This window comes from Hypoxylon fragiforme (genome assembly GCF_022984875.1).
Source record: "Hypoxylon fragiforme strain CBS 206.31 chromosome Unknown GGS25scaffold_4, whole genome shotgun sequence".
NCBI classification, from domain to species: domain Eukaryota; kingdom Fungi; phylum Ascomycota; class Sordariomycetes; order Xylariales; family Hypoxylaceae; genus Hypoxylon; species Hypoxylon fragiforme.
This window is the reverse complement of record NW_026054759.1, coordinates 169254-183285: the sequence shown is the minus strand read 5'-3', so window position 1 is coordinate 183285 and position 14032 is coordinate 169254. Positions and strand designations below refer to the sequence as shown.

The 14032-nt window shown below is 48.0% G+C and overlaps 4 protein-coding genes across 4 annotated transcripts; 2 read left to right on the top strand and 2 right to left on the bottom strand.

The window, feature by feature from the left end:
* Nucleotides 1–9: 9 nt before the first annotated feature.
* Nucleotides 10–1037, bottom strand: GGS25DRAFT_530527 (ankyrin repeat-containing domain protein; the record flags this gene model as incomplete). The annotated part of the gene is made up of 1 exon (XM_049265390.1): nt 10–1037. The coding sequence occupies exon 1, from the start codon at nt 763–765 to the stop codon at nt 10–12; it is 756 nt and encodes a 251-aa protein (XP_049117350.1). The 5' UTR covers nt 766–1037.
* Nucleotides 1038–4397: 3360 nt separating this feature from the next.
* GGS25DRAFT_212722 (uncharacterized protein) lies at nt 4398–5599 on the top strand. Its single transcript, XM_049256889.1, has 2 exons — nt 4398–5323; nt 5418–5599. Exon 1 carries the CDS (start codon nt 4531–4533, stop codon nt 5209–5211), a length of 681 nt encoding a protein of 226 aa, XP_049117349.1. The 5' UTR covers nt 4398–4530; the 3' UTR covers nt 5212–5323; nt 5418–5599.
* Nucleotides 5600–6852: 1253 nt separating this feature from the next.
* GGS25DRAFT_212903 (uncharacterized protein) lies at nt 6853–11033 on the top strand. Its single transcript, XM_049256891.1, has 6 exons — nt 6853–8470; nt 8569–9216; nt 9348–9539; nt 9591–9761; nt 9814–10171; nt 10235–11033. The coding sequence occupies exons 1-6, from the start codon at nt 7095–7097 to the stop codon at nt 10880–10882; spliced, it is 3393 nt and encodes a 1130-aa protein (XP_049117348.1). The 5' UTR covers nt 6853–7094; the 3' UTR covers nt 10883–11033.
* A 756-nt stretch (nt 11034–11789) lies between these two features.
* Nucleotides 11790–14019, bottom strand: GGS25DRAFT_484428 (small glutamine-rich tetratricopeptide repeat-containing protein 2-like protein). The gene is made up of 2 exons (XM_049260458.1): nt 13543–14019; nt 11790–13436 (listed from the first exon to the last, which is right to left on the bottom strand). The coding sequence occupies exons 1-2, from the start codon at nt 13543–13545 to the stop codon at nt 12333–12335; spliced, it is 1107 nt and encodes a 368-aa protein (XP_049117347.1). The 5' UTR covers nt 13546–14019; the 3' UTR covers nt 11790–12332.
* Nucleotides 14020–14032: the final 13 nt, after the last annotated feature.

Below are 14032 nucleotides of genomic sequence, written 5' to 3'. Positions count from 1 at the left end.
ACTGCCATCTCATTGACTTGCAGCTAATTCCTTAACTGCGCTCATATCTTTCCCCTCCTTACTTTCCTCTTCAGTGACAATATCCATCAACATGCGTCGTTCAAGCCCATACTCGAGGAATATTCTTAGTACCCCTAGATGACCTTTCCGCACCGCATAATGAACAGCAGACTCGGGACTTCCAACTTTCGAGGTGTCGGTCTCTGGTCTAGCGCCGCGCTCCATCAGGTACCGCACCACAGCCTCATGACCACGCGACGCTGCTACCCCGAGTGCCCCTGAGCCCTCTAACTTAGCGCCATATTTCAACAAAACCCCGATAGCGCCAATATCCTGGTGGAAAGCCGCCCCGGCCAGCGGCAACGGGGTGACATCCGGATCCAAGTTCGGGTCCGCGCCGGCTCGGAGTAGAAACTCAACGAACTCGACGGGTTGTTTACTCACGCACGCGAGCGCGATGGGCGTGCCGCGTCTGTCGAACTGCCAGTTGATTATGGAAGGATCTTTGGCAAGTAGAGCCGAGACCAGATCGGTGGAGCTGGAGTAGATGGCCGCACGGACGGTTTCTTCGTTGAGGGGCACAGAAGGATATCTGGAGACAAGAAACTCAACGACCGGTAGTTGGGACTCCCATGCCGCTTTTGCCAGAAGGCTTTGGATGGTCTCTGCTGAAGGCTCCTCTTTCGTCGCGAGGAATTGTTCTAGCTCGGCAACTCTCCCTGCAGCAACCGCTTCCATGAGTGGATTTTGTTGGTCAGTAGCCATTTCCTCCGGTCTCGCTTACTTGGGAATGGTAGACTGTGGAGATGAAATTAAGTCGCAATAAGAATTGGAGGATTGGTACTGGAGATAATGGCTCCCCTTTCCCCACCAATCTCATACATCAGGCCTACCTACCGCCTAGAGAGGATCTTCCTAGTGCTGCCTTGCCACCTAGGTGCGTCTGTAATGAAAATCACAAAAATCACGAAACATGGACCTGGGGTAGGTACCTGCCTAGCTGTGGCGCGAGTTATTACCGGGGCGATGGGAATCAAAAAATAAGCTTATACCTGGGTATCTTCTCATGACCAGGGTTTGGTCCGAATAGCCTATAGCCTTCAGAATTGACCTACCGTGCAATAGCCTTACCTCCAGGCTATACCCGCAGATCTACCTTGCCCCGTAAACAAGCTGAATATAAGCTACTTGAATATCGGCATAACCATCTGGATGTTTACTAGGTATGTAGATCATAGTGAGTAAATTTTATGTGGCTGGAGGGAGATACCTTCGCCATTTCAGATTGTTGGTCAACATGAATATACGAGATCGATTGTAGGACTCCCTACTATGTAGTAGGAGGTAGTGAGGCATAACACTAGGCGTGATCATGTATAACTTATGCCGGCAGTTATATAACATGCTTGATATGACTGATGTGCTAACAATTACCCCAACCTTGGAAACATGAATGTCCGAGCCGGTAATATCCCGCAAGGCTCCGGAGGGTGCGGAACACCGTAGGACATGGCTGTTGGTCTGAATGAATTCCTGGAGTGTGAGATTACTAGGATCAGTTGACACCATGAGCAGCAACAGCATTTACATGTTATTTATCTTGTAGAAAATCAGATGATGCTGACACAATAGCAATCCGATGTTGGCCAGAAGGAGGCTCAAGTGAGCCGCACTGCTTATTACTTCAGCCGTTGGAAGTTTCGTACAATCATCTGCATGTCGGACGAAAGTGGGAGGGTGGTCAGCAAGTATAGAGCTACAACAGCTGCGCCGCGCATACGTTTTGAGTCATTGGACCGGGTGGCGCAATGTGGTTTTTTTTTTCAACGCTCATGTCCAATACGGCTCTGATGAGGTAGCTCTAAGCTGTACAATCGACTCTTCTCACCATGTACATACATACCTACACTCATAGTACGCATCACCATTAGTATACGTAGATAATGACGACAATGGAAACTCGAATACGCGCATCTGAAGAAGAATGTTAGTATGCGCCTTCGTTTTCGCTTCCGAGCTTGGTAACGCTGAGTTTTACACCGCCGGTTGATGGTATCGGATCTGGAGTACCTACATGTAGTTTCATGTGCTGGGTGCATGAGATCACAAACTGCATATGCAGCAGCAGAGTGTCTCTAAGGTTTGCTTAACCGGTGTGCCCGAGGAAAGGTATGAGTGACGGGCAGATCAATGGATAGAAGATCGATTGTTGTCGCGCATATAAAAAGCACGGAGGAACCGACATACCATACCTATCTACATACATACATGTAGTACATGTAGGTTGGTTGATATGCAAAGACGCGATGTTCGTCAACGGTTCGTTACCAATACTGTGATACGACGGGATTTCCCTGTACATGTGTACACCTCAAAGCTACTGGTATGCATCAATGATGTACGTCCGTACGTACGTACATACATACGTACGTACCTACCTACATATCGACGGGCTGTTTGTGATATTTGATGCTTCAATGTTGTGTAATTACACCTACATGTATGTAGGTCACTGGTATGTATGTAGGTACAAGTTGTAGCCCCGGAGGTAAAAGGTAACTTGAACTTTGAAATACCCATGGATTAGTTATTCATGGATGTATGCACCTATGCTACATGTACCTAGTAAATGAATAAACTGATAGATCACACTCAACAGATCACTGAACAGATGAGATGTGCTGATCGGGGAAATAATAAGGTTAAGACTACAGTAGTTCAACCCACACTAAACCATCTGGGGAAAATGCTAGGTAGGAATTGGAATAGTATTAGGGGAAAGAGAGTTTGACAGTTGCATATGAACCTTGAAAAGTTTATCTATGGTAGTTACTTAGAATCAACTGGCAGTTACTATGTATGTAAGTACTAATGCTAGTGCAGAGTCGCTACACGTGTAGTACCTAGCTTGCTAACGGTAACGGCATCACGTTCCAGGCCTAAAAGATTCTGGATTTAACTTGAATTGATTGATTGATCACTCCAGGGCTACCTACACTATTCCTCCCCCCACCCTCCATCTTTCAAGGGCTAGCTAGGTAGCTATCAGCTAAGTACCGGCTCCTTGGCTCTTTCTTTATTGGCAACCTTGGGAACCTTAACCCACCCGCTCGGGTCGCAAATCATTTACTTCTTTTGGATTTTCACTTTGTAAAAGCTCGGTCCGGAACTCCTCACCGCAAATTTCAACATCTTCACTGGTTACTGCAAATTGCCAATTGGGTAGTATCAGTTTACATTGCCCACCTAAGGTTAGATGATTTACATATTGATGTTACCATGCTACCATGCTACCTACCTAGTACTAGGTAGTAGGTAGTAGGTAATGTGAGTATACTGCATATACTGCATACCTATCACCAACTCCATGTTACCTACCTAACCTAACCACTACCTATAAATCCCCCCCTTTTTTACTTTGCGGAACTATTGACATCCCTATACTACATACATACTACATGCCTATGTACCTACCTACATACTGTCATACTAACCAACTTGCTGTTAGTTGTCTCACTATAGACACGTGTTCTAACATCTTTGTAAGACCTTTCTAACTGGAGCCAGCCTACCTAGTACCCTGCCAGCCAGACAGTCTGCCTGCCTAGTACCAACTTGAAGCAACTAGGTAATGGAATGCTTCGAGCGGGAGATGCGGTTGTACCCTCAACGGCCAGGTTGTGTCACCATCTTCGAGCTAAGCTTCTCAGCTACCTAGATCATGAGATGCACCAAAAACTCCGAACTTTCGATAGATGCCATCTATGTATGTTAATTGCATACCGAGATGATAAGCTCAAGAAACCAGTCAAGTTGGGGGCCGCCTCGGTCAAGACCTTACTAGGGTAGGTATCTTCGAACCTACCCAAACCTACCCAGGCAGGAAATCCTACATTTCCACCAAAAGGTCAGCTCATCAGCTCATGTCGTCTCGATCGGGATACGAATGTGGGCTTGCTTATGTATGGACACGGGCCGTGAACGGTTCGCGCACTGATCCCTGCTCCTGTTTTTCCCTTGTCACTGCTTATGTACTAGGTATGCACCTGCGAGTTGAGTTCCGATTAGGTCGACGTGTCACCACGCGACGAGCTCCTGCACCCGGCCAGGTAATCACATCCGATTGTAAAATTGTTGGATAACAGCAAAGAAGCACCACAGAGGATACTGTCCCACCGGGAATACTGGCAACTTTCCTAACGGATAACAGTTTGTTTTTTCGTTTCCATTCGAGGCCTAGGGATAAATATACCATTCCTATCATTCCCTTCCTACCATTTAAACCAAGTCTCGCGAGTCGACGAGCCGGCAGAACTGGTCGTGGCGTCAAATGGCTCGCGTTAGCGTGAACCACGTTATTCCAGAGGCTGGGCTACTGGGTCGAATGAAATCAATTTGGAAAGGAAAGACCCAGGTGTCAGCCCAAATGCAAATTTTCTTGGCTCGCGAACAGGGCAAATAGGGCATCCCGTCTGGGGGGTTTTGGCACTAGTCCATTGCTAACCTTGCACCTTGTTGGTCGATTTTGCGATGATGGTTTCTTCCAGTTCCTTTTCTTCCTATGCTGGCCTTTTTTTTCTCTTGTTTCCTTTCTCCCTTATCCATCTACCCATCAGTCTAAATGTTGGTGAAATCGAAGTTTGCAGTATGCACGTTGCCAACTGCAAACAATTCTGTAATGATGGATGGATGGATGAGAGATATTATGGTGGGATGGTGGTAGATTCCAACTGGAACGGCGTAGTCTTTTCCGTCATTTTATGCGGCTCCTCAGGATGGCCACATTCTTTTTTGGATTGCTACCCCCTGAATTCCAATCCCAGCCCTTATCTACATACATACATAGTAGTACCTAGTACCATGCATTGGCACACACGATCACGGGTTCTGCTAGCCGGTAGACCCGAGACGAGTCTAGTCTCGCTTCTAGACTCTAGCAGAGTTATCCCACTTCATTTGGGGATCCGCGTGATGTGTATTTGGGTAGTGGTGCTGCAGGCTTGCGAAATTAGACAAATGTCGATCTCGGAGCGGAACAAAAAAACCACCCCCTTACTATGTACAATTTGGACTCTGAATATGCTATCATCCGTGACTTCTAAGTCCAGTCACGGCTCTTACACCACGTCTCGTTCCACATTAAGTTATGTCTCGTCTCACCTCCAAACATTGTACACGTCCGACCTTCGTTGTGCCGGGTGTTTAAGTTGACTACTGCAGATACAACAAGACGTACCGAGCTAACGAAGAGTTACATCTGGACTCTTGGGTGCTGTTTGCTTGTCTTACCCCGTGACCTACATGCCAACTTCTGGCTCTCTACGTAAGTTGGTTTTGGTTTTTGCAGTCCTCCGACCAAGGTAATTAACTTGGCTCCTCTTTCCCTGTCTGGGCCTGAACTCACCCACTGTCTGCAGTTCTTAAACTGTAGCCCGAGCGTGCATCACCCATAGGGCTGATCCAAAGACCTGTTCGCTTTCCACGTGGCCGGCAGAATTCGATAAAGGCAGCGACGGAACCTGACCGATAGCAAACGGAGATCTTTACCGGGGCTAGGACATTGCGGCGCGCACCCGCCTACTTCAAGGGCCATAATCGGGACTGCTGTATGGTTAGCGACTTGCTTTTTGAAGTTACCACTTTAGGCTCGAGCCTCATCGACTTTATATACAGAGAAGGAACAGTACCCGTATCAGTACCAGCGCCAATAGGTACTATCCGAAGCATCCTTTGATCTACTCGAGGGATTATGCCCTGGTCAGGTAAGTTACTGCATGCCCAATGTTAAATTCAACCACCCCCCAACACCCCAAAACGCTACCTTCCTGCATTACATGGAGGTGTGGTAAAAGGAAAGATGTTAGATGCAAGATTGGATGACTTCCATTCTCGGCTTCCTGTTTGCTTGCATTTAGGAAGTCGGTAATGAAAAGACTCGAGATATGTTATTCACATCAATCCCTCCCCTCACCCCATTCCGCTGTTCATCTAACCCACCTACTCATCTACTCATCTACCCATCTACCCATCTATTCATCTATCCGTCTATCCATCTCAACCCAGACAAGCTCCCAGACAGGTTCACAGACTGCGGGTTCCCATATCTCTCGTCATTGGTCCAATCTGAGTGGTGTTCATCTATATCTATATCTATATATATCTATGTATGTCAAGGTATATATATATATATACATATATAGTGCCTATCGGAGCATTCGTCAGATACTGTGATGGATTATTATTCCAGAGCTTGGTGTTTGGCGGTTTTAGCTGGCTGAAGCCTTGAAATGCTGAAGAAAAGGGGGCCTGTAAATGGTTCATGATGATTCTCGTCGTCGTTACTTACCTGAGAAGGAGAGAGCGAGCGAGGAAGGGACTAGTCACATCCATTTTAGGATCTTTTATCTTTTTTTAAAAGAGAAAGAGCAGAACGAAGAGTCAGGATAGAAAAGGCAAAGGCTATTGCTTCCAACAGCAGCGTCCACTGTTCTTTCCTGCTTAGTGACTCTGAGTTTCTTCCTGAATGATCCAACCCAGAACTCAATAAACCTTCAATACCCTTGCCTTCCATCTCATCTTCATTCTCATCTCTACATACCTCATACCTCATACCTCATCTCTCATCTCCCATCTCCCATCTCCCATCTCCCATCTCTCAAACTACCACTACCCTACCTACCACCACACCAAACCTCCTCTTTACCCTCACACTTCTTCTCTATTCTACCTACACACACACACATGCGCACACATATAACACACCAACCAGAAAATCTGTGGATGAAACGAAAATATCCATTGTTGGGACTACACCAACACATGCTGTCTAGGACTCTTGCTTTTCCTGTTCCGGTTCCTCTTCTTCCCCTTCCATCCACCCCCTCCAAAAAGAAATCACCTCCATAAACTGATCCTTTGAATTCGTATCATCCAAAGGTATCGAAAACTAACACCGAAGGTTTAGGAACAAGCTATTCCTTCACTACTTCACTTCAGCTAGATCTCATTATAATCTTACCGGTCCTTTTCAGCACCCGAGGACCTCTTCTCTGTTTCTCGAATTTTGAAACCTCGGTTGCATAACCACTGAGAGAATGGGAGGCGAAGACCTGCAGGGGCTGCAGGCTACGCTGCACTATGTTTATCCGCTCGTAGTTTTCCTGTACTTCGCCATTACCTCAGCCGTCGCCGTCTGCACACTTCAGACATCGGACTCGGATAAATCCGTACACGTGCGACGCAAGGCTATACTCTACCTGCTTTTCTTATTCATAGCCCTTTTCCTGGCGCAGGTCATTCTCAAAGTCGTTGAGATTGCTGTATGGTCACGATGGCCATCCCAGGACACGGTTATCGGTCTGCTGTCTTGCATCCTGTCCTTCGGAATCCAGCAAAATAGTCTTACAAACTATCCTAGCACCGTCTGGTACCCGTTCTATGGATCGTGGTTAATTGCACTTGCGTTCGAGCCAGTAATTGCTACACTCCTGTTTATCACTGCTCATGAATCGGCAGCCAACCACACCCATTCGTCTGATAAATCACTGTTTCTGGAACTCGATGCCTCGATCGGCGTCGTCCGCTGCATAGTCATTCTAATCACCCTCTTAGCATACTTTATTTGGCGGGATGGTAAAATCGATGTCGAAGATGACGAGGAACGAGCGCCACTTATACCTAAACCAGGCCAGCGATTGAATGGTATTGACACATCAGCGGACAGTGGCTACGGTACTAATTCGGACGCCACGAACACGGAAGCAACCAACACCGAGACAGCTAACTCTCCGAGTGATCCCGAATCTCCTTGGGAACGTCAAGAGCGCATATCCCGCGAGAAAATAGAAAAACGGCTCAAGAACGAGGGTAGCTGGATTGCGTACGTCAAGGGATTTCTAATCTTCTTCCCATATATCTGGCCTGTCAACAATCGCCGCCTCCAATTATACGCTGCGCTCGTGGGACTTTGCCTTTTGGCCGGAAACGCCCTCAACTTTTTGATTCCCCGTCAGTATGGTGCCGTTATGGACTCTTTGAGTGGAGTTTCTGGAAAGAATCCGTGGGTACAGGTCGCAATATTTGCTGGTCTTCGACTCCTAGCATCCGAGGCTGGAATTAATCTTCTGAGGCAAATGCTATGGTTGCCTATTGAGTATTACTCTGAGGAAGCACTGACGGTTGCGGCATACTCCCATATCATGAATCTCTCTTCCGAGTTCCACGATTCCAAGAGTTCCTCCGACCTCATTGTCGCCATTTCGAACGGAACCTCCATCTCCAACATGCTCGAGTCGATATGTTTTCAAGCACTGCCAATGATGATTGACTTGGTCATTGCATTTACGTATCTGTCTACCAAGTTTGGCCCATACGAAGGTTTCATTTCGATTGCCACTGGTGCTGCATTCATTCAAGCCGCTACCCATATCATTGCTAGCTTCAAGGAGAAGAGGAAGAAGATGGTGAGAACGTAAGTAACCTGTTAAGAAAACCTCTGAACTATATCCAATATCCCTTCATATCTATGATCCACAATTCATGGTCAAATATTGACAGGCCACTTATCAGGTATTTTGAAGAGCATTATATCCGACAGGCCGGTATTCAGGGCTGGCAGACTGTCAGTGCCTTTAATCAAGTTCCATATGAAGAAAATCGATACGGGGTGGCCGTTAAATCCCACATATCCGCTGCAAAGTCGCTCTACTCCGGCTATTTTGTTGGACATGCCTTTCAGTATCTAATCCTCCTTGCGGGGTTGCTCGCTGGAGCTTTCTTAGCCGTGTATCAAATCACACACGGCGAGGCGACTGCTGGAGATTTTGTCATGCTCCTGACCTACTGGGGTCAACTCACCTCACCTTTGCGCTTCTTCTCGCAGCTCGGTAAGAGTATCAGCCAGGACCTGGTACATGCCGAAAGGCTGCTTGACGTGATGACGACAAAGCCGACTGTGGTTGAGAAACCCGATGCTCGACCCTTAAGTCTCAAGGGCGGTAAGGTGGAGTTCCGGAACGTCAGTTTCAGCTACGACAAGAAGAAGGACATCTTGAAGGGCGTGAAAGTGTCAGTTCCGTCTGGTACTACCGTTGCGTTTGTTGGCGCCACTGGAGCTGGAAAGTCAACAATACTGAAGCTTCTTGATCGTTTCTATGATGTGACTGGCGGCTCAATTCTCATTGATGGCCAAGACATCCGAGACGTGACCATTTCAAGGTACGTTCCATTGTTCTTTACTCATGAGACTATTATTATGTAGATGAATCTCGTGAGACATGTCCTTCGTTTAGGGCAGATCATGTCTTCCATTCCGTTACAAAACTTCTTACTAATAACCCGGGTCATAGCTTGCGACAATCTATCGGTATAGTTCCTCAATCGCCAATTCTTTTTGATGATACCGTCATAAACAACATTCGATACGCTCGACTGTCAGCGACAGATGAAGAAGTATACAGCGCGTGCAAAGCAGCAGCAATCCACGAGCATATTATGGGCTTTACCGAGGGCTACAAAACCCGTGTTGGCGAGCGTGGCGTGTAAGTGATTCTCGGCTTCAAGGTGTTGAACGTGTTTACTGACAGTATTAGTAAACTATCCGGCGGCGAATTGCAACGTATTGCAATCGCACGTGCTATCCTTAAGCAGCCTGAGATCGTGCTCCTCGATGAGGCCACGAGCTCTGTTGATACTGATACGGAGCAGAAAATTCAAGAAGGTCTTCGCGCCCTATGTCAAGGTCGTACTACATTTATCGTGGCGTGAGTATATAAGCTAACCAACTTTGTGTCTCCGTGCTAAGAGTGAATATAGACATCGCCTTTCGACTGTTATGAATGCTGACACCATCTTTGTTGTTGCGAATGGAGAGATTGCTGAGCAAGGTAATCATGAGGACTTAATCTCCAAGCAGGGTAAATACGCCGAGCTGTGGTCTAAGCAAATATTCGTCAAGCCTAAGGAATCAAAAGAAGACAAGCAAAATGGAGAGGCTCTCGGTGTGATACCTCCGGCTACCACACAAACCGATGGATCTGTTGACGAGCGGACAAATGGCGATAAGTCGAAGGCCACCGAGGCCATTCCAGAAACACCAACTGTCGCGACTCCCGTTGCGACGGCAAAGGCTAATGGACGGGCTGTGAAAACTCCGAATGGGCATAAGAAAGAGGTAGTAGATCCATCGAAAAATCATTCGTGATTTTCCGATTGATGCTAACCTCTGGCTTTACAGGGTTCAAAGTTGAATCCTGGCGCTCCGGAATTTACACCACGTTCCACAGCTGCTGCGCCAAACCCGATTCCTTCGTCCCCCGTACGAAACAGCTGGGCTGAAGAAGCTGAAGAAGAGGCTGGTTCTCATCATGCGGCAGCATTTATGGACTTGGAATCTGCTTCTATATCTACCACAATACATGAGGCGACCCCTTCGAGTAGACATGGTGCTACTGCTGCTGCTGCTGCTTCGCCAGTCATTCCCCCGGAGCCAGTTACTAAGCCAGTCACCGAACCAAACCCATTCGAAGAGGTATCGGACCCCAAACCTCGTCGAAACACTCTCCAGTCTGTTTCTTGTCCCGAGCATCCGTCGCTTAGCTACAGTCCGGCACGCTCCGTTAGCCAGCCGGTGCCGAATCCACCTAATGTTCCCGGGAAAGACATGAAACCCACACAAGAACAAAGTGATGCAAAGCCTGTTCCAGCTGAAGAGAAGCCATCACAAGGGGCAGACAGGGGGAGGGGTGGGTTTCGCGGCCGGAATCGAGGCCGTTACCGTGGCGGGAAGGGCCGACGACGCAACCCGTCCAACCCTCGACTAAACGTGAAGGGGGCTACAGGATCCTCACAAGGACGCGGTGGCTCAACATCCAACGCGCGATGATTTCTTTTCTAATCTTTGGCTGAGACTCCAAGGATATTCGGCATTTCTATATCACTTAGGTATTTTTCTTCGTTTGCAAGACACGACCCAATTTTTGGATCCGACCTTTTAACCGTTTTACTTCTTCTGCATATTGCTACAACATTTCTACGGAGTGTCTTCCGCATTGGAGCCATTAGACAAGGGTTGTCAATTATCGATGTATTCTCTGTATCATGGGCTATTCGGTTATGATTTATTTTTTTCTGATAATGAGGGACTCTGCCGATCGGCTAGCTTCTAGGGTTGGTCATGCATACAGATGATGAAAGGGTGGTGGGCTAAACAGGAGCAAAGAAAAAAAAGTGTTCTTGATATTTATCTATTCCTGCGTTTGTTTTTTTATCTTTCCCTTTCGATTCTTACTGGCTGTTTTAGCATTCAAGGGCAAGCAGGAGAGAGGCTTATTTATTTGTGTTTGTGCTGTTTTTTGGTAATTTCTTCTTTTATCAAGGAGCCCGAGGCGTATGAGAGAGCTTGGTAGAGAAAAGAAAACGAAGGAAAACTATGGCATTGGTATGGAGTCGAGGTGTTGAATTGTTGTACGATGGAAAAGTAAAAAGAATTAGAGCATGTTTTGATTTTACCCCCTTTCTGCTTCGTCTTCTTCTGTGAGAGGGGTCATAATACCTTACCTCTTTACTTTTTAAACCATCCCCCTTTTTTACCAATCTTGTTTCTGGCTTTCAGTTCCTTAAATGTTCTTTTTGGGCCCCTTTTCGGTTCTTGTCTTAACTACTACAGAAAACAGGGTAGATGAACCAAAAACTTTACTTTTTTATCATGATAATTACTGGGTTACCTGAAGGCATTGTGGTTATGTTACTCATCACGATGTATGTTATTTACCTAGGTAGATACTAAAACGGACGTGATCAACTTTTGATACTTTATTGATCGAATTGAGTCTTGGTCATTCATATTACCTAGTACCCTAGCGTACCCTACTATGTAGTCTAGCCTTGGAGTCCCTCGTGATAGTCGTGATGATGTCTTCCTTCCCTCCTCCCTTCATACCATCGTGTAGTGAAAAGATAACGCAGAACGGAGACTTGGTCACCCAGTAACGAAAAAAGAAAGGGGGGGGGGGGGGGGGGGGGAAGAGACAAGAATTGGGCCTATGATTATAATAGCATTTGGATCAAAAACTCAAAACCGTGATGATCTCTCTTTCTTCTTCTTCATCTATGTCTTTGTCTTTTGTCTTTTGTCTTCCCAAACACATCGACACATCGACACATTCGTGACCCATTCCAATTCCAATTGCCGCCGTCCACCTCCCGCAGAATCATATTTCCGGTTGGCTTTCCTGGAAAACCTCTGGCTGTCTTGGGTAACGGCCACGGTAGTTTCGGTACTTGGAAGTAAGCAGGCACTCCGTAGCCTTCGGTGAGTTGGATTAACCTCCTCTTCATCGTCCAGCGCCCCGTCCAGCACCGTCATTATTTCCATTTCCGCCAGCACCTCCGCCACCCATCATGTTCTTGGCCATATCAGCAATGTTGGGGTCGCTCATGAGGGAGCCGAGGTCGGGCATGCCGCCGCCGGAGCTGAAGCGGTCGGCCATCTCGCGCAGGCGTGGGTTGCTCATCAGATTCTGCATCATATCCGGGTTCGACATGAGGCTCTGCGCCATGTTGGCGAACATGGGGTTGTTCATGATGGAGCTGAAGTCGGGCATGCCACCGCCACCACCGCCACCTTCTCGGTTTCCGCCGGCGCCAGCGCCACCACCGCCGCCGAAGAGACCGGCTAGGCTGCTTAGGTCAGGCATGCCGCCGGCTCCACCACCGCCAACGCCGCGGGGAGTGGCCTCGACGGCGTCGGACTCGAGTTCTTCGACACGTCGCTTGGCTGTCTCAAAGCCCTTCTTCATCGCTTCGCTGCCGCCGTTGCCTTCATGTTCGATACCCTGGCGATACGCTTCCATGCTGCCCTTAGCGTCACCGAGGGCGAAGCGGGCGAGGCCTAGGCGCGACCAGGCTTTGGTATAGTTAGGGTCAAGGCTGACGGCTGCCTCGGCGTCGGTGCGAGCACTAGCGTGATCGCGGGCAGCGCTGTAGGCGGCGGCGCGGTTGGATAGGTAGATGGCGTTGCCGGGGTACAGGGCCAGCGCCTGGGTGTACATATCGATGGCGGTGGGGTAGTCCTTGGACGCCATGGCGCGGTTTCCCTTCGCCTTCAGCTCATCAGCTCGGGCCTTCTCGTCGGCGGTGGGCTCCTTCGCGCCGGCGGGTGGGGAGGCTGCTGCCGGGGTGGATTTCGAAGCGGCGGCGGCGGCGGAGGTAGTGGACTTTAGCTTCTCGTAAACGCCATAGACCTGGAGCAGGTTCTGGGTGCCAGTGGCGGCGGTCACGGCGGAAGGGTCGGTGGGGTCGACTTTGAACGACTCCGCAATGCAATTGATGGCTACATCGATGCTATCCTTCTCCTCCGACGGTAGGGTTCCATCGGTCAAGGAAGTGGACAAAAAGTCGCAAATGGCAAGCGCCAAGCGCTGTTTGGTAGTTGACGCCTTTGGATTGAGCTGTTAGCATATGTAGATCTACATAGATTTACCCTTTAGCCGGCATGGCTAGCTGGCCATAGAAATAGTAAAAGAGGGGGTAGGCATATCATACCATGTTATCGAGCTGGTGTGCGATTTAATCGGACCTTGAAACTCGAATGAGCGAATGAAGGAAACTTGTTCTCAAAATGAGAACGGGTGGGTTGAGGTAGAGAATAAAAGACAGTGAGCGACGAATGGTTGCAGGTGAGGAATGTAATGTAAAGTAAGGTTAGGTAGGTAAGGTCTAAGGTTAGGTAAGTAGATGGAGTTGGAATGTATGTAATGTCAAGGTACGTTGTCAAGGTACGTTGTCAAGGTACGTAGTTGTAACTTCCTGTCTTGACTGTTCTCGAAATTTCGGCCTGATTGATTTGATTGATGAGAAACGTGGGACCAAAAATCTAAGAATTGCCTAGGTACCTTACTACATTGGGAAAGTGGGGGTCTCAAAAGATGGAGGATGGAGGGGAGACGGAGGGGGATTGTCTTAGAATGTCCGCCCTCAACCTGCCGCTCTAGACCCCAAACCCCTCTGCTACTGTGTACATAGTTATTAGTTA